At 42.4% G+C, this 20,549-nt stretch overlaps 2 protein-coding genes and 1 long non-coding RNA gene across 3 annotated transcripts; 2 read left to right on the top strand and 1 right to left on the bottom strand.

The window, feature by feature from the left end:
- The first annotated feature begins 1,826 nt into the window (after positions 1 to 1,826).
- gcdhb (glutaryl-CoA dehydrogenase b) lies at positions 1,827 to 6,757 on the top strand. Its single transcript, XM_075453324.1, has 12 exons — positions 1,827 to 1,927; positions 2,546 to 2,661; positions 2,888 to 2,920; positions 3,043 to 3,183; positions 3,301 to 3,363; positions 3,646 to 3,816; positions 3,920 to 4,049; positions 4,507 to 4,723; positions 4,879 to 4,982; positions 5,115 to 5,240; positions 5,881 to 6,041; positions 6,139 to 6,757. The coding sequence occupies exons 2-12, from the start codon at positions 2,559 to 2,561 to the stop codon at positions 6,210 to 6,212; spliced, it is 1,323 nt and encodes a 440-aa protein (XP_075309439.1). The 5' UTR covers positions 1,827 to 1,927; positions 2,546 to 2,558; the 3' UTR covers positions 6,213 to 6,757.
- A 2,433-nt stretch (positions 6,758 to 9,190) lies between these two features.
- On the top strand, positions 9,191 to 11,360 carry LOC142371202 (uncharacterized). Its single transcript, XR_012767983.1, has 3 exons — positions 9,191 to 9,644; positions 10,458 to 10,655; positions 10,838 to 11,360. It is a non-coding gene; the product is annotated as an uncharacterized LOC142371202 (long non-coding RNA).
- On the bottom strand, positions 11,292 to 12,733 carry LOC142371201 (uncharacterized). The gene is made up of 2 exons (XM_075453815.1): positions 12,129 to 12,733; positions 11,292 to 11,669 (listed from the first exon to the last, which is right to left on the bottom strand). Exons 1-2 carry the CDS (start codon positions 12,605 to 12,607, stop codon positions 11,489 to 11,491), a joined length of 660 nt encoding a protein of 219 aa, XP_075309930.1. The 5' UTR covers positions 12,608 to 12,733; the 3' UTR covers positions 11,292 to 11,488.
- Positions 12,734 to 20,549: the final 7,816 nt, after the last annotated feature.

Here is a 20,549-nt window from a genome sequence, read left to right as displayed (position 1 = left end):
AAAAAAAAAAAAAAAACAGCTCAATTGCATTGTTGGAGATTTAGGATCCACTGATTTATAAGCTATGCTGCTTTGACTTTAACTTGTTACTCCACCATATTTACTTAAGTCAGACTTCAGCTACATTAGATAAGATTAGATTTCCCTTTATTGCACATCTGTTATTGCACAGTATTATTCTTATTTCACAGTATTTGAGTGATAGAGTCCTCAAGTGTGTGTGTGGTCTACCGGGTGTCAGTACTGGTTGTTAAGCAGTCTGACAGCAGCAGGAAGGAGGGACCCACAATATCTCTCCTTCACACACTTGGGGTGAAGGAGTCTGTCACTGAAGGAGCTGCTGTCCTGCATGGGGTGGGAGACATTGTCCTCCGGCCTTCTTGATAGGTTTATCAAGTCTGTACTGTATAGCTCTTAACATATTGAGCAACTCATCATAATATTTGATGAAGTATTATGCTATGTCATTTGTTTAATCTGGAACTGTTCTACTCACTAACGTACAGTTCAATAAATACTATTTGTCGCGGATGACTCAGAACCAATCTGTGACATATGTCCTGCATCTGTAATTGGGGGAAAAAAATATCTTGATGGATTTACAATATAATCATAATAATAATAATAATAATATAATTTAGATTCATAACATGCAATAAACGCCGCGCTAAAAGTACTCCTTCACAAATATATGTAATGAAATCCAAATGTGGCTTCAGTTAAACCAGAAATAGTTGTCATTACAAAGTTTCTATGTATCTATGAATTATATAGTAAACAGAAAAGTATTCAGAAAATAAAGTTGCATTCTGCTTAACAATAAATCGAGCTCTGGAATTTCTTTTTACACTTTATTTGCAGAATTGATCATAATTACACTTTAATCAAAAGGTATAATGTTTTCATTTGAAATGTGGTTAAGTTGTTGTTATTCAAAGTATGCAAGTATAACATAAGTGCATTATCATCAAATCAAATTTATTTATATAGCACATTTCATGTACAAACAATTCAAAGTGCTTTACATGAAATAAAAGCATTGCAGCAGGGAGTGGAAGAAGCATTAAAATACATAAAAGAATATAAAGAGAAACAAATCAAATAATTTAAATGAATTTAAAAACAAGCAACAGTCCAGATAAATTAAAAGATAGCGTGCAGATTTCATGCATAGACACATGAGAACAGAAATGTCTTTAACCTGGATTTAAAAATGTCTACATTTGGTGAAAGTTTAATCTCCACTGGCAGTTTGTTCCACTTGTTCGCAGCATAACAGCTAAATGCTGCTTCTCCATGTTTAGTCTGGACTCTGGACTGGACCAGCTGACCTGAGTCCTTGGACCTAAGAGCTCTGCTGGGTTTATATGGGTGACATTCATTAGTAAACCATACATGGATTAAACAATATTAAGAAAATAATAAATCTTTGTAAAGATTACCATTAAAACTGACATGTTTTTGAGTATTAATAGGTCTAGAAGTACTAGTATGGTAATATTTCAAGTACATATAGTGTCTTTTGTGTTGACTAAAGATGGTCACATAATGGGACATTAAGGCTAAACCCCTCCTGGCAAATGGGTTAACTTTATTATGGGAACTGAAATATGAATAAAGCCAACTTTCACTCCCCCGAAATCAGCCAATCAGAGCTAACTGGGCAGACCGCAGCGTCCTTTAAACTCATCTTCAGACATAAGAAATGAACCCTAATAAATAAATAATATTAATGATAACCCCCCCCCCCAGGAATAATTATTTAATGCGTGGTTAATGGCGAGTAATTTAATTTCGTCACCACACTCAACAGGGAACGTCCAGCATTATATGCTTTACGTAATGACGTAGGTTTATGTTTTGACGTTGAGTGTCACTGCCTTGTGAACCGAGCCTGGACGAGGGTTGTTTACCCCACATAACACAGGTAATTACCAATGTTAGAGCTGTCGCCATTGTTTTATCTCATATTCGTAAACACGAAGTACATTTTGTGAGAAGCCATTCTCAACTTTACTCACTGAAACTCAAGCTGGCAACTCGCGGTCGTGAACAGGTGCTATTAGCTTGTAGCCACTGTGCAGTTACCTAAGACCACAGAAGGTTGGCTGGGGTAGCCGAGCTTGACTTCATACAGAGCTGACACGGCTATGGCCTGTTGCTTGTGACGGCTGCTTTGCTCTCAATACAGTTTGACATTTCGTTATAGACAGTATTCCCATATTGTAATCTCTTAAAGCTACTGCTGCTAATGTGAGTGTAGCTTCTCAGTCATCTGGGTCATGGTAATACAAGCAGGCAACCCGACTACGTTTCTCGGATGTTGAGGACGTTTCACGTCTGAAGAAACCTTTCGGACGAAGTGAAACGTCTTCAAGAACCAAGAACCACTGCTGCTACCAATATGAGCTCTTCTCAAGCACAGCTAAAGTAGAAAGTTTCTGTCATCCCTTTCCCCTGTAAGCTTCACGATTTGCGTATTCACGTATGTTTAGAGCCAATTTATTTGATGAATGTGGGTCGTGACATTCAGCATATTTCCCAGACTCATTTCCACCATGGCACTGAGAAGCACCGTATGCCGTCTGTTGGTCAACCCACACAGATGCGCCATCATCTCAGCTTCCAGAGCTCAGGGAACTGCAGCACCTGCCAGATACGGTAAGGGATACTGTAACATCGGTCACATAGGTGTCATTGTTTAAAAGGGATACTGCACTGGCATCCTGCCATCCAGGAGGGGTTAAAGATTGTTACTGAACTACCATCAGCACTGCTGTGTGGAGTTCAGCCCATCCTCTTCATTTCTAGACGTTTTGGACGTTCACAAATGAAAATGTGACGGTCTGAGCATGATATTTGTCATTTCTCTGTTTTATAATGCCAGATGCAGAGAGGCCCGCTCAGAAGCCAAAAGCACGTACGTGTTCACAACCACTCTATGACAACCTAAATATAAGAAAACAACTTGCCAGAATATATATTTTATTTCTATTCCTCTCGAAAGGTTTTAAAAGTCTCTCTGTTAAAATGTCCCGGCAGCTAAGGTCCAGTTTGACTGGCGCGATGGCCTGGACCTCGAGGGTCAGCTGACTGAGGACGAGATCATGATCCGGGATTCCTTCCGAACCTACTGCCAGGAGAAGCTCATGCCTCGCATCCTGATGGCAAACAGAAATGAAGGTGACTAATAGTGGCTGATAGCATCGGCGCTGGAAGGTTTGGACAACGTGCTTTCAGTTGAGAATAAGAAAGAGACATTTGGGATGACAGCGTGATGTGTGTCGTTTCTGCTTTCAGTGTTCCACAGAGACATTGTGTCAGAGATGGGAGAGATGGGAGTCCTGGGCCCAACTATTAAAGGTCGGTTTGCACACATCGATGTTTTCATGCCGTCTCCTTCATGTCGAGCTGTAAAGTTTTTTAAAACGACCAGATTTTGTTGCCCGTGAATTACATAAAATGGACTTTGTCCCTTTTGCACACTGGACCTGTGTGTGTTGTTTTGTTTCTGAGAAATCTGTGTGATAATGGCAGAAGTCTGAGCCCGCTCAAAGCTGAGTTCACTTCTTACATTCCGCTCTGCTTCAGAATCTGGTTTTAATGCCAGAGGCAGTAACTCCTCTCTGTGCGTTTGATGCTAAGGTTTCGGCTGCGCTGGCACGAGCTACGTGGCCTACGGTTTGATCGCCAGAGAGGTGGAGAGGGTGGACAGCGGCTACCGCTCAGTTATGAGCGTGCAGTCATCACTGGTCATGCACCCCATTAATGCCTATGGCACAGAGGAGCAGAAACAGAAGTACCTGCCAAAGCTGGGTAAGAAGATAAAACGGCTTTTTGTTTTCCCTCTGGTAGATGGTTAAGGATAGTTTCTTCTGTTTTAACTGTTTAAAAAAAATAATAAAAAATAATTTTTTAGCTCGGGGAGAGATCCTGGGCTGCTTCGGCCTGACGGAGCCTAACCACGGCAGTGACCCCAGCAGCATGGAAACCCGAGCCAAATACAATCCGTCCAGTCGCACCTACACCGTCTCAGGCTCAAAGACTTGGTGAGTTGTGTTCCCCGCCTGGAGAAGGCGTCCCAGATGTTGATTGCTTCTGATTCTCTGGACTGTTTTTTTTCTGCAGTTCACGTGTGAGAACAGCTCATGTCAGCGGTCGTCCACACGGTGGAGCTCTTCGCAGCTGAAGTGCTGTGTTAAGCTCGTGTGCCAGAGGTTACTTGGATCACAACTGATGTTTTTTTTTTTTTTTTTTAGGGTCGTGCTTCACCGTTTCTGTTAAATTTCGCAATTTCTTATTATTTTTTAAACAAACACACAGGCCATGAACAAAAAAATGGATTGTTATTTACACAATAAATATCAAAGCAGGTAAAGATGGGGAATCGGGTGTCGTGGCCCGTCGTTGTGCTGCTTCTTTGCAGTAAACAAGCGTCTGTTAGTCGCTGTAGAACAGAAACGAGGCCGAGGTCTCACTGCTGCTCACCTTTGCCTCCACCTTCAGGATCACCAACTCTCCAGTGGCAGACGTTGCTGTGGTCTGGGCGAAGTGCGACGACGGGAAGATCCGCGGCTTCCTCTTGGAGCGCGGCATGAAGGGCTTCTCCACGCCCAAGATCGAAGGAAAGTTCTCTCTGAGAGCTTCGGCCACCGGAATGATCCTCATGGACGAGGTGGAGGTTCCCGAGGAGAACCTGCTGCCTAAAGTCTCCGGCCTGGGGGTGAGTGGAGTGACCAGAGGCCCATTGTGCATTTGTTCCATTGGATGAATGATTTAGGAATGAAATGCCATCGGTGCTTCACAGGTTTTTGTTCCTGTATAGTTTCTAGGTTAATGGGTAAAAATCCAATCCAATCCATCCTCTGTCGCCTCCAGGGTCCGTTCGGCTGCTTGAACAACGCCCGGTATGGCATTGCGTGGGGTGCTCTCGGTGCCGCAGAGTTCTGTTTCCACGCAGCTCGTCAGTACACACTCGACAGGTCGGGGAAAGCTCACGTGAAAATGTTTCTCGACGTCTGTGTTCAGTTCACTGCAGATGCTTTTCGTGTCCCCTTTGGAATGTTTCCGGATAAAGGACGGATCCAAAGTTTTTCTTCTCTTTCCTCAACCAGAATCCAGTTTGGCGTCCCTCTGGCACGGAATCAGCTGATGCAGAAGAAGATGGCCGACATGCTGACAGAGATCAGCATCGGGCTGCAGTCCTGTCTGCAGCTGGGCAGACTTATTGATGAGAAAAAGTAAGGAAAGTTTCTATCTTCTTTTTTTTATTTTTATTTATTGATGTTTTTTTCAGACAGATGCAAAAAATCTAACTGTTACATTATTACAGTTACATGGTAAGAATAGCAAACAATGAATTCTTTTTCAGTATCTGCCCAGTCTTTTTTTTTCCTTTACAAACAGATAAATAAAACAAAACTACAGTCCAGCAACAACATACACATCGAGACAGACTTACATCACAAAACCTTGATCAAAAAAACAAAAACACAACACCCTAGGAAGTCTACATAGCATACATATCCTGTGCCTGGAAAAAATATATATATATACACACAGAGGTAGGTAGTGTCATCCTTAGATATCCAGCAGTTGGGCTAGGAATGGGCCCCATACTTCATTAAATAGATCTTCCCTCCCAGCCATTCTATAGGTGACACGCTCATAGCTTGCCATTGAGCTTAGAACCTCTATCCACTCCTTGAAAGCTTCTATCTTCAGTAATTTAGGTGGGGCTTCCTGCCCATCCTGCGAAAAACCACTCGGCCGCTCTTTTCCTCGCGCTTTCTGCTTTTTTTTTTTTTTTTTTCAAACGGTTTCAGTGATGAAACTGCGCAGTGGTTTAACACATCTGGACCCTGGGTGTTTTCTCAACAGAGCCGCCCCAGAGATGATATCCATGCTGAAGAGGAACAGCTGCGGCAAAGCCCTGGACATCGCCAGGCAGGCCAGAGACATGCTGGGAGGAAACGGCATCTCGGACGAGTACCACATCATCCGCCACGTCATGAACCTGGAGGCTGTCAACACATATGAAGGTGAGGAGGCGGCGGGAAAGGAAATCTGTACTCCACCCCCCCCCAACACGCGCTTCTCCCTGTTCATCCTGCGTGACACCTGCTTTCTCGTCCTCAGGCACTCATGATATCCACGCCTTGATCCTGGGCAGAGCCATCACAGGGCTGCAGTCCTTCACCGTGGGAAAATAGGTCCAACTTCTCACCGCCGTTCCCAACAAACAAGCCTCAGCGGAGACGGATTTTAACTCTTGTGTCGAATCTGCTGAAAGTCAAAAAGCAGTGTGTTTTTTTTTTTTTTTTTTCTCTCCCAGGCTTGTAGAAAATAGATTTTACATGTAAAAGTCTGCTGCTGAACTTTTGGACTGATGTGGGCTGTAATTTCTTCAGGATTCAAATGTTCAACTCACAGAGGGCTATTTTATTCCCACGGCAACAAGCGGTTTCACTGAAAAGACTCTAATTGGTCTACTGTGGCGAAGAAGTGTGGGATGAGGACGGATTGTGTGGATGTGTCGCCCTTATTCACTGTTAATTGTGAAAATGTAAACCAAGCATAAATGCCGGCTTCGTGTTTGTGAGTGCCTGGGAAGCTTTTTCTCATTCTGTTTGAACTGTTAGAGATGTGGTGGTTACTACTTGGAGCACTTTACAGGCTTTAACACTGAGATGTTAGAACTTTGCAAGAGGTCACAAATGTCAATCGGAGACTCGAATGAATAAAAAAATTAAAATAATTCTTCTCATGTCTGCAGGAGAATCGTGTTCACATCAAACAGGGCGAACAAAACCAGCTTATCCGCAGGAAAGCAGATGCTTGTGAGGTATTACCGAATTAAAGAGGGTTGAAACAAAAAGAACACACGAGCCAAATGTTTAGAACTTGAAAAACTGTCATTTGTGGAGGGAAAAAAAAAATGTTTTGTACTTGCAGATCCTTTAAACCCTCACAATTAATTTCAAGCTGTGCTGTCAACAATTGAAACAACTGAGGTGCCTGCTGCACACGCGGTACTGTCACAAACCTCTTTTCTTCAGACTTTCATTGGTCTTTGGCAACAGTTCTCCAGGCTTCCTCAACAGCTTTCAGATTTTCTTTGGACATTGGCTGCTTTTTCACTCATTTTCAAAGAAATGTCTTTTTTTTTTTCTTTGCCACTTAACACCGACCTATAAATCATTTAAGCATTAAAAAAAAAGGCACCGAACTCGAGGAATAAACCAGTGTTGTCTCAACACATGACAGATAACTTATCCCAGAATCTTGAATTGAATCTTTAGACACTTTGTTCATTAGCAGCCTGTCACAAAGACGCGTCATTTATTCCCATTTCTGGAGCTGCATCTGAAACATACCAAAGAGGATCACCAACGCGGTGACTCCCAAAGAACATTTAGCTGAAAACGTAGCATACCCCAGCATGGTGTGCGGTGAATCCTTAAGCTGGACAAGTGGAGGACAAAAGAAGTAGCTATCTACAGCAGATGAACGGTATCTGAAAGGGATGTCCTTAAGAAACAGGGAAAAAATCCAACAGAGACCTGACAGAAATGGTCTCCATGGAAGGGTGGCTGTTAAGAAGCTGTTCTTAAAGGGATAGTTCGCCTCTTTTGACATGAAGCTGTATGACATCCCATACTAGCAATATTATTTATGAACATTTTCTTACCTCCTGCTGTGTACTGTCTTGGCGCTATTTTCTCTCTACCTTCGTATCACTACGGGCTGTGTAAACCGTGCAGACTGAGCAGTCCCCTGCTTCTGAGCAGTAAACACCGTAACAGGTGCGGCTATCGGCGGGTGGCAATCACGGAGTGATACAAGGGAGAGAAAATGGGGCCAAGCGATTGTGAGGTCTGACTTTTTCCTGCACAACGATTCTGTGATGTAAATGTATTACTCTTTTGAACGCATAGTGTTTTGAGAAGCAAAACACTTTATTTTTTAAACCCCATGCAACTACCTTCGTCAACGCCAAAACTCGGCTGGAACTCTGCTCACAGTACGCAGCGGGGGGGTAAGAAAATGTTCATAAATAATATTGCTAATATGGGATGTCATACAGCTTCATGTCAAAAGAGGCGAACTATCCCTTTAAGGAAGGGAAACGGGGAGAAAAGGCTGAGCTGTGCCAAATGACACGAGAAGTGGACTGAAAATCAGTGGCAACAGGTCTGATGGAGGGATGAATCCTCCCCAGAGCCCGGACTGAAGCAGTGTGGGATCATCCTGTCAGAGAACGGAACAAAAGGGCAGCCGACATCCAAAGAAGAGCTTTGGGATGGCAATTTCTCTGAAAAGCCTTCAGTTTCTCTGAAAAGCCTCCAGCTGATCCAAAATGCTGCAGCCAGAGTTCTGATGAGAACTAACAGCAGAGATCATATTTCTCCAGTTTTAGCTTCTCTTCATTGGCTCCCTGTTAAATTCAGAATATAATTTAAGATTCTTCTCCTCACATGTAAAGCTCTTAATGACCGAGCTCCATCATATCTTAAAGATCTCGTTATAAGATATTTTCCTAACAGAGCACTTCATTCCCAAACTGCAGGTTTACTTGAGGTTCCCAGAGTTTCTAAAAGTAGAATGGGAGGCAGAGCCTTCAGTTATCAGGCCCCTCTCTTGTGGAATAAGCTGCCAGTAAATGTTCGGGAAGCAGACACCCTTTCCACTTTTAAGAACAGGCGTAAAACTTTCTTTTTCCTGAAACATCCCATAGTTAAAGGATAACTGCGGTATTTTCAACATTAAGCCTCTTTTCTGAGTCGTCTGCAATGTTTTAGAACCTCCCTCACCGCTTTTTTGATGTTTACTGATGTCTCCGGTATTTGCCTAATTTTGATTCATCTCAACCTGCTTCAGAATGGCAAGTCATATGCATGTCCAAAAAGGTCCGCAAAAGCACCATAAACGTCCGTTTTCAAAATCATCAACTCACCGGAGTGGTTACTGGTGTGCACTGGTAATCCATATCAAATTTGGTTGCGAAAAGTTGCTTCTGTCGTGTTTTATTTGGCAGCTCATTCATGCTCGCACTATTTTCTAAGCCACCTCACAGCCGTGGATAAACTTCCGCTCAGCAATTGAAGCTGACATGCTATACTCCACACCACTTGATGGCGATTGTTCATTGTCCTTCGGCACGTAAATAAATAGAGGAAGTAGGCAGTCAGTAATCAGTACGCCAGTGAGAGACTGTGTTCAAAGCATCTGAAGAAAGTTGGAGCAGATTATATATTCTTTGTAAATTTCTTTTTTGTTGTTGTATTATTTCTTTGTATTCTTTCTTAGTCTTTGTAAATATTTTTTTTGTTGCGAACATGGGACGAGTTTGTGCAGTGAGGGGCTGTGGAAAAGTTCCAGGGAGAAGGAGCTGCCATCGACTTCCACTTCGGAATCCCGCACGTTTAAAGTTGTGGCTCTCTTTTCTCGGCTTCGACACGAATACACCTGTAAATGTTCTGCAAGAAGCTGACCATCGTGTTTGCGCCTTGCACTTTCGCTTTGAGGACTATGTACAGTCGACAAGGCAAAGTGACAGAGTACGGTCTCCAAAAAAGCTGTATTTGAGAAGGACAGCTGTACCGACGCTCTTGGGTCCTACGCAAGACGAGGAAGACATTGGGGTAAGCCACGCAACATTATTTTTAGAGCTGTGTTTATGATTAGACGATTTGCCTCGAATATGAAGGTTGCACTGATTCGGTAGCAAAATGGATACTTTGATGCTGTGGTAGCCACAGTGTTCTTTGGGGTGGGGGAGGGTAAGCGATCAAGGTTGGGTACAGAACTACTCTAGGTAAGCAGAGATGGGGGTGGGGAGGGAGAAACGTCGAATAGCCTACTCAACATCTTGGCTTGGTATAGACCACAGTGGTTGGTTTTATTCTGAGGAGGGGGCTATTCAAGCAGTCCACAAACTCACCATCCTCTGTTGTAAGGAGGGCCTGTCTTGCCCTGCAACAATGTTCTTCATAGCCTGTATTACTACCTTGTTGATAAACTGCCAAAGCTTAGGGGGGGGAAAACTAGTTACTCCTGTTTTGTAATGTAATGTAATGTAAGTGAATGTCTTTGGCTGAAAGCATCTGCCAAACCATAAATATTGATGGTAATTACTGTGGCGTGTGCCTGGACATTATTATTTACTTTTTTTTTATCATTCTCTGTATTCCATACTGGTTATGTATACATGAAAGCACACTACCATATATTGTCATAACTCAAATTGTGATATAAATACACTATACATACTGTACACTGGTCAATATGACTATATATACTTATCAAATTTGTTTAGTATGCCATATTGCCAGTAAACAAAACAACGCCATACAGTATCTCTACTTATCATTGTGCACTAATAGCACAGTGTAAACGACTGTAACCACAGTATGTTTGTCATTGAACTTGATGTTATACATTACAACTTTCTACAGGCAGTCGGTGGTGTGGAAGCCTCCACTACCCAACCTCTCCACTCAACTCCTGACAAGGACTGGCCCTCTTCATCATCAGGCTTGTCTTTTATCCTCACAAGTCCCGAGCCACAGCCAGACCAACCCAAATCATCAAGGAAGTCCTTATCTGGCAAATACCTTGCTTTGCCTGTAGTGAGGGATAGCCCGGCAATAATCGTGAGTATTTACATTTTTCCTTACTGTCTTATCTTACTTACTATATTGTCAATGTTTTCGCTACTTACCTTTTCATTACTTATCTCTGGTATTTTGAAATGTGCCATATAAAATGTTATATCAAAAGCTAAAAGTTATTACAAAATGTTTGTTGGTCCTCCATTGTTTCGATTTTTCAACAGCCAGATGACACAGACAGGGAGATGCCTCTAATGGACGTCAGCATGTCCACAGCCCCAGAGGAGGACCCAAAAGATTACAGTTATCACCTGAGTCAACAATCAACACAATCAAGTTCAAGCACAACATCCAGCTCAAAACAAACGAGGTACTGGGTTGTCAAAAAATTTTACACGCCCACAAGCCAGAATTTCACGCATCACCTTGTAGAATGCGTCCTGCAGAGAAGGGAGGACCCAACACCGGAAGAAATGCCAAGGGTCCAGCAACCCAAAACCATTGCAACCAAGGAGAAACCCCCCAAAGAGGATGTCATAAGGAAGCATCAGTCCAGACTCCCTCACAACCCAGACACTTCATAATAAAAAGGCCTACTGATTAATTCTGTACATAATATGTGCAGTACTGTAAATTTTTGTAAATAGTATTCCTTTTAGTGTGAATTTTAAATGTATGTTTATTTATTGTCACTGTGAAATTTCAATCCCATGCGCACAGTATTTGTTTACAAATAAAACAACTTTTTTTTTAAAAATTGCATTTGTTTTATTACAATATATCAAATATAAAGTATATACAACAATGGAATGGTAATGAAAAGTTATGAAAGGTTTGGGTGCTGGTAGGGGCAGTGTAATTTTACATCCACTACATCAGAATAAGTCCTCGATCTCTGTTGGTGTAAATCCTACATACTCTCCAGTGGGGGGTGGGAAGGCATTCCGGACGGCCCACACCACACAGCTAGGTAACACGGCACGATTTCCACGTCCCAGTCGTTCGCCTTTTAGTGCCCACTCTAGAATTACACGATGGGCCACGAGCCGGTACTGTCTGAGAATAGAAAACATTGGTAGAACATAGACAACGTCAGTGAATTATGAAAAATAAATGATCAGAATCGACTTGGGAACAGTACTTGTTCATGATCATGTGTCCTTGTGCTGCAGGTTTCAGGCAAACATGAACAAGGCCCACGATTCGGAGAACACCACACACTGATAAGGCCATGCGGTTCTTTTTTTTATTGTTTATTTCTTGGAGCGAACAAGGCTGCTCACTCCAAGAAGCGCGTCGTTCGATCAAACACATAGAAGGGGAAATAGAATGGTATCACTGGTGTTGTCTGAATTGCACGCTGCTTACTGTTCCCTTTTCTTTTTTCTTTATTGGACGTTGTTCGCGCCAAGAAATAAGACAAAATAATAATTAGTGTGCGGTGTTTCCTTACTTTTCAGACATGGTTATCTCGCTGCTAGACCTACGATTGTCATTAGTTTACATATAGCTTACCTTTCAGACAATTGGCCGTTGGGTCCCTCGGGGACAGGGCGTTTCTTCCAGTTTATTTTTGGAACCCAAAAGAAAGTCTCCAAAACTGGTTTATTGAGCAGCTGGCGCACTTCATTCTCGGTGATGCAGGCTGGCGATTCATCCGCCTCCTCATCCGCCTCCTCATCCGTCTCCTCACCCGTCTCCTCGACCGAGACATTCAGGCTAGCCATGCCAGAAGTGACCAGAAGGTCCCATTCCTTGCAGCATCTACTCTCCTGCTCGGTGGGCATCTGCTTGCACTTTCCACAAGTACACCACCAACTTCCCGATACCCTGGAAACTTCTGTTGTGACTGCTTCAGGTCCCTCGGTGCCCCTAGCTTGCATTTCCAGGTCCATTTGGCGTAGCTCCTCTTCTGTATATTCCGGTTCGAATCTGTATCCTCGCCCATCAAACTCGAAATCGAAAATGTCCTCTTCCCACCGTTCGTACTCCATTCTTGTAGCTTTTTTTTTAAATTGTTGCTATTTGTTATTAAGTTGTTACAGTACGTCGTCCGTAGGCCAACTGAGCGACAGGACTACAACCAGGTATTATCCTGGTTTGCATTTCCGGTGCGAGAGAACTACAAACATCTCCTCCTTCCGGTTTCGGTGGCGGAGTAGAGATGGGATTTTCGGCTCTTTTTCGAGATGCGGCTCTAATGGCTCTTCTTACTGTGGAGAGCCGGCTCTTTCGGCTCCCAAACGGCTCCCCATATATATTTTTACATTATTAATGAATTAATAGCTTAAACCTAATTTTATAACATTTTGTTTCATTAGTGACATTGTTAAGCACTCATGATGAGTGAAAATGCTGCATAACAATGCTTTATAAATAAAAGTTTTATTATAACCAATTAAATTATCACAAAATAGCACCACTTCCACAAAAATAACTTAAAATAAATTAAACAGATACAATACAAACACCCACCACAATACGAAAAAGTATCAAAGCAGCTTCATAACAAAAAAAGGTGCCACAATACAAATATCAAATACAGTGCTATTAAATTAAAGTATAAAACTATGAAGGATAAAAAAGACCATGTGAACAACACCAGTTTTGAACTACTAGGCCTAGAGATGGAGAACTCACTGTATTAAATACAAATACTCACCACAGTACAAAAAAGTATTAAAGCAGCTTCATAACAAAAAGGCACCATAATACAAGTATCACTTTCAGTGCTATTAAATTAAAGTATAAAACTATGAAGGATAAAAAACGTGAACAACACAAGTTTTGAACCACTAGAGATGAAGAACTCACTGTATTAAATACAAATACCCACCACAATACGAAAAAGTATTAAAGCAGCCCCGTCACCTTATTGATTGAAAGCTGCGTGTGATTGGTCAGATGTGTGGAGCACACGCTTGACATGAGGGCAGTGGAGACATTAAGGTGCTGTTTACACATACCCGGGTATTTTGATAAACGCATATTTTCTAACCTTCGTTTGCAAAAAAAACTAGGTCCACACGGCCCCGTTTTTAAAAAAAACACGTCTACATTGATCCGCATAAATACGCTATCAAGAGCTGTTAAATTACACCAAGCCTGACGGTGGCAGTGTTAGAACAATGAGAATTCCACACAAGCCAATCAGAAGCCTAATAGAGAACCGCTGACAGGAAGAACTTCCGGATCCTTTTCAAGAAGAAAATATGGCGCCAGGCTCATGTGTGTGGAGTGATAGCGAGACTGAGCTACTTTTACACGTTGCGCTGGACTATAAAACTGCTAAAGCCGTGAAAAATGTCTTTGTTGTTCAATACATTGTATGAATGTAATTTTCAAAATCACACAAGCGAGTATAGTTCTCAACAACAGAAATGCTGCTAGCGCCTCCATGCTTGCCAGATAAACAATGGACGGAGAGAATGGCGTTTTCACGCTAGCATCCTGCCAACATGGCGGATAGGGGCGGGGCTCTGTACTATGACAACAACTCCTCATTCCATTCCCAAAACTCCGTTTTTGTCTCTTTCAACCAGTTTACACACAAACGCTAAACGGAGTTTTTAAAAAATCTCCACTTTTGCCGGAGTTTTTTTTTAGCTTCGTTTTCGGAGGAAAAAACTCCGTTTGTGTATAAACGAAAGGCACAAACGAAGGGAAAGGTCTTTGTTTATCAAAATACCCAGGTATGTGTAAACAGCACCTAAGGCACTGACCGAGGAAAAAAAAACTCAGTCTAGCACTGGCAGATAGTGATGTGTCGGTCGCGAACGATCCGGCTCTAAGAGCCGGCTCTTTGAAGTGAACGACAGGAACCGGCTCCCCAATGGGAGCCGTTTTGGGATCCTATTTAGGAGTCGTTTTTTTTTTCTCAGTATCTCGCTTTTTCTCCGCCTCCCTGTCGTTGCGCTTGTGCTCTGCAAGTGCCACAGAGTCCCACATCGTTATTATTTTTTGTCCGTCAGTGCCTCACTGTCTCTCCCCTCTCCCTCCCCCTCACTCTCCCTCTCCTTGCGCGTTTTGCTCTGCTTCTGCTCAGTGCTAGACGGAGGTTTTTTTTCCTCTGTCGGTGCCTTAATGTCTCCACTGCCCTCATGTCAAGCATGTGCTCCACACATCTGACCAATCACACACAGCTTTCAATTAATAAGGTGATGGGGCTGCTTTAATACTTTTTCGTATTGTGGTGGGTATTTGTATGTAATACAGTGAGTTCTTCATCTCCAATGGTTCAAAACTTGTGTTGTTCACGTTTTTTATCCTTCATAGTTTTATACTTTAATTTAATAGCACTGTATTTGATATTTGTATTGTGGCACCTTTTTTGTTATGAAGCTGTTTTGATACATTTTCGTATTGTGGTGGGTGTTTGTATTGTATCTGTTTAATTTATTTTAAGTTATTTTTGTGGAAGTGGTGCTATTTTGTGATAATTTAATTGGTTATAATAAAACTTTTATTAATAAAGCATTGTTATGCAGCATTTTTACTCATCATAAGTGCTTAACAATGTCAATAATGAAACAAAATGTTATAGAATTAGGTTTAAGCTATTAATTAATTAATAATGTAAAAATATATACGGGGAGCCGTTTGGGAGCCAAAAGAGCCGGCTCTCCACAGTAAGAAGAGCCATTAGAGCCGCATCTCGAAAAAGAGCCGAAAATCCCATCACTACTGGCAGAAGCAGAGCAAAACGCGCAAGGAGAGGGAGAGTGAGGGGGAGGGAGAGGGGAGGGAGAGATAGTGAGGCACCGAAGGACAAAAAAAAACGATGTGGGGGAAAAACTGTCGGCTCTGTGGCACTTTGTTTTGTGCTTTATTCCCATATTTCACATCTATGTTTGGACACGCTTCAATGAATCACTGCTCCCATTACCAAAGAAGTGGAGCATTTGTGTTTAGAAAGTGCCGTGGAAGGACAACATGCTGTTGTCAATGGAACTTAGCGAAGGAGAAACCAGCCGTAATCCTTGCAGTGGTAAAGAAAAAGCTCCTCACATCATCCAGCATGTGAGGAACACTCATCAGGAGGAGGATATGTCACTGTCCAAGTCTAATATAAAGAAGAGTCTCCATCAGTTTCAAGGCCAGATTAGACTCTCGCAATCGTAAGCTACGGCATCACGTGTAAAAGACATAATCATGGCTTCCAATGCCACTGGGTCAGAACTTTGTATTGATGATGTGATAAAAGGCAAAAGTAGCCAGATAACTGTGAAGTGTATCAGGATAGCTGCAGACTGCCCACTCAGATTCAGCCCAGAGCAGTAAAGTTGACTGGATGACACGAGGTGAAAGGAGCCCAGGGGTCGTGAAAGGTACAGAAGTGGAATATTCTGCAGTGTCTGTACCGACTGTCTGATCTCAACCCCACCGAGCTGCCTTTTTCACTTCCCGAAAACAAAAAAAAAACGCAGAAGGACTCGGACAGAAAGTCAAGATAGTGGAAGGAGAGGCACATTAAACAGTACGCGGGGGGTGGTGGTGGTCCACAGGGGCAGGGTGTTCTGTTTGGACACCAGCACACACACACACACACACACACACACACACACACACTTTCTACTCTTCCACTTCACTTCACTTCCTATCCATCCAGGACAGTTAGGGTGGAGTAAACCCTACAAAAATGTTCTCCGTGCTGAGCAGATAATCTCTTTGTTGCCCCCCCCCCCCCCCCCCCCCCCCCCCCGCCGCCCTCTTTAAATCCATCAAGGTATGATGGATGTGAGGGCGGGCGGGACAGATAAAGTCCTCCATCCTCTTCAGCCCCGTTGCATGTGTGGCGCTGCCACTTTGAAGTGAAGGGAATTAAAGAGCAGCAAATCCCTGGCGGTACATGGCGCTCAGGCATGTTCTACATGCTGCTTATGTAAGAAAATTGCTTCTTCTTCTTTTTTTTTTTTACTTTTTGGGACTAATGGCCTTTAATCTTTTGGGTATGTGTAGTTTGGACACACTGCGACAAATTGCACCCCGAGTGGACGGTGTCCTCTGAATCCTCTCTGGGAGGGATGACCCGACGGTTCTCCTGCTGCATGAAATAAACTGAACTGTGAAAAATAAAAGGCCCGACTGTCTCCCTCTCGCTTTCGTCTTATCATTTCCAGACATTAGCAGCGGCCACACTTGGATGATTGGGCGCATAGGCGTAGGAAACGGGGGGGACAGGGGGGAAGTGTCCACCCCAATATTAAACTCATTCCTACGCCTTTCATTGGGCGACTTCTCAACTGAAGTAATCATGTGGATTGTGAACTCCACCGGGTTCGAAGCCCCGTGCAGCAGATTTAGCAGGACCAAACATGCTAATTCTCCGATTTAACCAAAACACGGGATTATGATTCGTGATCGGGGATTCGAGGAGCGGGTTAAATCACAGCTTGAGTTTGATTTAAGGGCTTAAGGCCCTATAAACCTGCCACGATCCGTTTTCCTCCTTCGTGGCAGGTAGAGTTCATGTTCGGTAGATAAGAAAAAAGGGTGGATGTGGTTGTCGGTGCTGGTGCAATACTAACTCCTGTGAGTGTGACACAATAACTGACATTTTGATTACTGTGCAACATGTTGAATTCAGTCGTTTTAGACGAGTTCGATAAATTCTGATGATTAAAACCGGTTTGGTCAACAGGTCCATCTGCTGAGTGTTGCTTCTAAATGTAAGGCGGAAAGATAAGCCTGAGATATTTCTTGCTTTGTCTTGTAAGGCAAGGCAAGTTTATTTGTATAGCACAATTCAACAACAAGGTGATTCAAAGTCCTTTACAGATACATTAAAACAGTAGAAATAAAAAGCATGATTTAAATTTTAAACAAAAAAGAAAGAAATAAGAACAATAGATAAAGTCAGATAAAATCAGTAGTTAAAATGTGATTAAGTTTTGAAACTCAAGCTTCAGATTTGCAGCTTTATTCAAACAGCTGAAAATAGTTGTGTCTTCAACCTGGACTTACATACACTGAGTGTTTCAGCTGATCTGAGGCTTTCTGGGAGTTTGTTCCAGACATGTGGATTATAGAAGCTGAATGCAGCTTCTCCGTGTCTGGTTCTGACTCTGGGAACTGATAAAAGACCGGATCCAGATGACCTGAGGGGTCTGGAAAGTTCATACTGGGTCAGGAGGTCTATAGTCTATTGTAGACTATATTTCATTAATCATACATCCAGTTTTCTGTTTGAGGTCCCAAAAGGTTGGGATTGGGGAGTCATTTAGGATTATCAATTATCACAGTTGTGCAGACGATACACAACTTTATGTGTCTCTGTCACCGGACGACTGCAGCTCAGCAGACGTACTGTGTCAGTGTCTGGAGGAAGTAAACACCTGGATGAGAGAGACTTTTCTACAATTAAATGAAGACAAAACTGAGATCATTCTGTTTGGGAGCAAAGAGAAGAGGGTCAGCGTTAGTAAATATCTTGAGACTCGGGACCTTACAATCACTGACCAAGTTGGTAACCTCGGAGTGTTGATAGACTCAGATCTGACTTTCAGCAGCCACATCAAAGCTGTCACCAAGGCAGCTTTTTACCATGGAAACTCATCCATGTATTCATCTCCAGTAGACTCCATTACTGTAATGCTCTTTTAACTGGACTTCCCAAAAAGAGCATTAAACATCTGCAGCTCATCCAGAACGCTGCTGCTAGAGTTCTAACCAGTACTAAGAGATCTGAACACATCACAGCAGTTTTAAAATCTTTACACTGGCTTCCAGTCAGTCACAGAATAGATTTTAAAAGCCTGCTGATGGTTTACAAATCCCAGAACGGTTTAGGCCCAAAATACATCTGTGATATGTTCAGAGAATATAAACCCAGCAGAGCTCTTAGATCCAAGGACTCAGGTCAGCTGGTCCAGTCCAGAGTCCAGACTAAACATGGAGAAGCAGCATTTAGCTGTTATGCTGCAAACAAGTGGAACAAACTGCCAGTGGAGATTAAACTTTCAACAAATGGAGACATTTTTAAATCCAGGTTAAAAACATTTCTTTTCTCATGTGTCTATGCATGAAATCTGCACGATATCTTTTAATTTATCTGGACTGTTGCCTGTTTTTAAATTCATTTAAATTATTTTACTTGTTTCTCTTTATATTATTTTATCTATTTTTAATGCTTCTTCCACTCCCTGCTGCAATGCTTTTATTTTATGTGAAGCACTTTGAACTGTTTTGTACATGAAATGTGCTATACAAATAAATTTGATTTGATTTGACTGTGCAACATGTTGAATTCAGTTGTTTTAGACGAGTTCGATAAATTCTGATGATTAAAACCGGCTTGGTCAACATGTCCAAATGCTGAGTGATGCTTCTAAATGTAAGGCGGAAAGATAAGCCTGAGATATTTCTTACTTTGTCTTGTAGACTATATTTCATTAATCATACATCCAGTTTTCTATTCGAAGTCCACAAGGGTTTACAAAAAAGGTTGGGATTGGGGGGTCATTTAGGATTAGTAACAAGGCTGAAGTCGAGGCTTTGACTTCTTTGGGCTTGGAGGCATCTGGGATGTACCAGTGTAAACACCTATTGTTGGTCAGACCAATTGCTATTCAAGGTCTATTTCTGAAGAAATGGACACTGCCTGCTTGGGCGCAACCATGAGAAGGACAATTCAGACTTTTATCAGCAACAAGTCCTAAAGCCAGGCTCTGTGATGGTGCGGGGTTGTATCGGGGCTCTTGGCAAAGCTAATTTCAGTTTCACACCTGAAAAAAATGGGGAAAAATGCACAACACAGTACACCTGAAACACAGTGCCAGGATGTCTTTTACGTGTAGTCAAAGGCAACATTACAAAAGTGCTAAATGCATCACTGTCACAACTCTTTTTGGGAGTGTGTTGCAGGTCTGAAGCAACAATTGGTATAAAACATGAAGTCACGTTGAAAAATAATCCTGTTTGCAATAAAATGAAATTAAAAGGATAGGAAAGTTGTTGTTGTTGTTTTAAAAAGGCTTGGTTTAAGGCTTGGATTTATGTGTCTTTAAGTTGGGTGGTTTGAACTGGGCTGCAGACCGTTGGGATCACTTCTTTCCTCAGTTTAAAAGTGAAAGAAAATTCCGCCTTCGGATCAGCGGAAATAGCTCTCTCTCCGTCCGAAATGTTTGGCTTCTTAGTACTCGGGGACTTCTCCGTAACTCGAGGGAATTAGTTCATTAATTCGGGATGAGCCGGTGTTATGCCGAAAAGTGCATGCCTGCCGAGAAATGCATCCCCTGCTGGTCCCCTGCTTTAAAGAGAGCCTGGAATGGATTGATTTAACTACATTAGAATTTGTTTACCTGATTAAATTAACAGATGCGAATTTCAACAAGTCCAAAATTGTCTCTGAAATTAAATTAAAATAGTCACATTTCATAGTTCTAGGTTAATTTTTTGATTATTTTATCTGGGCTACACAGAGTAAAGATTGATATTAATAGAAAATGTCTCCAACCGGCTTTCTGGCTTACTGCAAAAGTGATAGTCACGGCCCTCACTTTGGAATATTTTAGGCTATGATAATAGGTGTAAGGGATGCTCTAAACTGTACATTTGTGGGATTATCATAAGTGTACTGTACATGTATTATTCATCTACACGAAGAAAAAAGATAAACGAATGAAAAACCATTGTCAGCTCAATATCATCACTTGTAACTTTGTTGGAAAAAATGTAATAATCCACACGCCTGAAACGGTTTACGCGCGCTCCCGCGAATGGGGACGCATTTATCGGCACAACACCGGCGTGAGAAGCGAGTGGTCAAAGTGGGCGGACCTGACGGTTTACAACTGCAGGCAGAGCGCGCGCCTCTTCTCAGCACCTCGGACAGAGCGCGAGGCAAGCAGCACGGAGCCGCGGGGACGACCACAGCCGGCCCTCCCAGGTGAGCTGGATAGGCTACGTTTGGAACTTGGGAAAAAAGAAGAAGAAGAA

The sequence above is a fragment of the Odontesthes bonariensis genome, chromosome 21, assembly GCF_027942865.1.
Source record: "Odontesthes bonariensis isolate fOdoBon6 chromosome 21, fOdoBon6.hap1, whole genome shotgun sequence".
Taxonomy (NCBI): Eukaryota; Metazoa; Chordata; class Actinopteri; order Atheriniformes; family Atherinopsidae; genus Odontesthes; species Odontesthes bonariensis.
The sequence above is the reverse complement of the archived record's forward strand: the minus strand, read 5'-3'. Positions and strand labels throughout refer to the sequence as shown.

Coding starts and splice junctions, on each gene's coding strand:
- LOC142371201 (XM_075453815.1), bottom strand. CDS start 12,607: ATGGAGTACGAACGGTGGGAAGAGGACATTTTCGATTTCGAGTTTGAT. Junction 11,670..12,128: donor AACGGCCAATTGTCTGAAAG/GTAAGCTATATG, acceptor TTCTATTCTCAG/ACAGTACCGGCTCGTGGCCC.
- gcdhb (XM_075453324.1), top strand. CDS start 2,559: ATGGCACTGAGAAGCACCGTATGCCGTCTGTTGGTCAACCCACACAGA. Junction 4,724..4,878: donor CTAAAGTCTCCGGCCTGGGG/GTGAGTGGAGTG, acceptor TGTCGCCTCCAG/GGTCCGTTCGGCTGCTTGAA. Junction 5,241..5,880: donor AGACTTATTGATGAGAAAAA/GTAAGGAAAGTT, acceptor TTTTCTCAACAG/AGCCGCCCCAGAGATGATAT.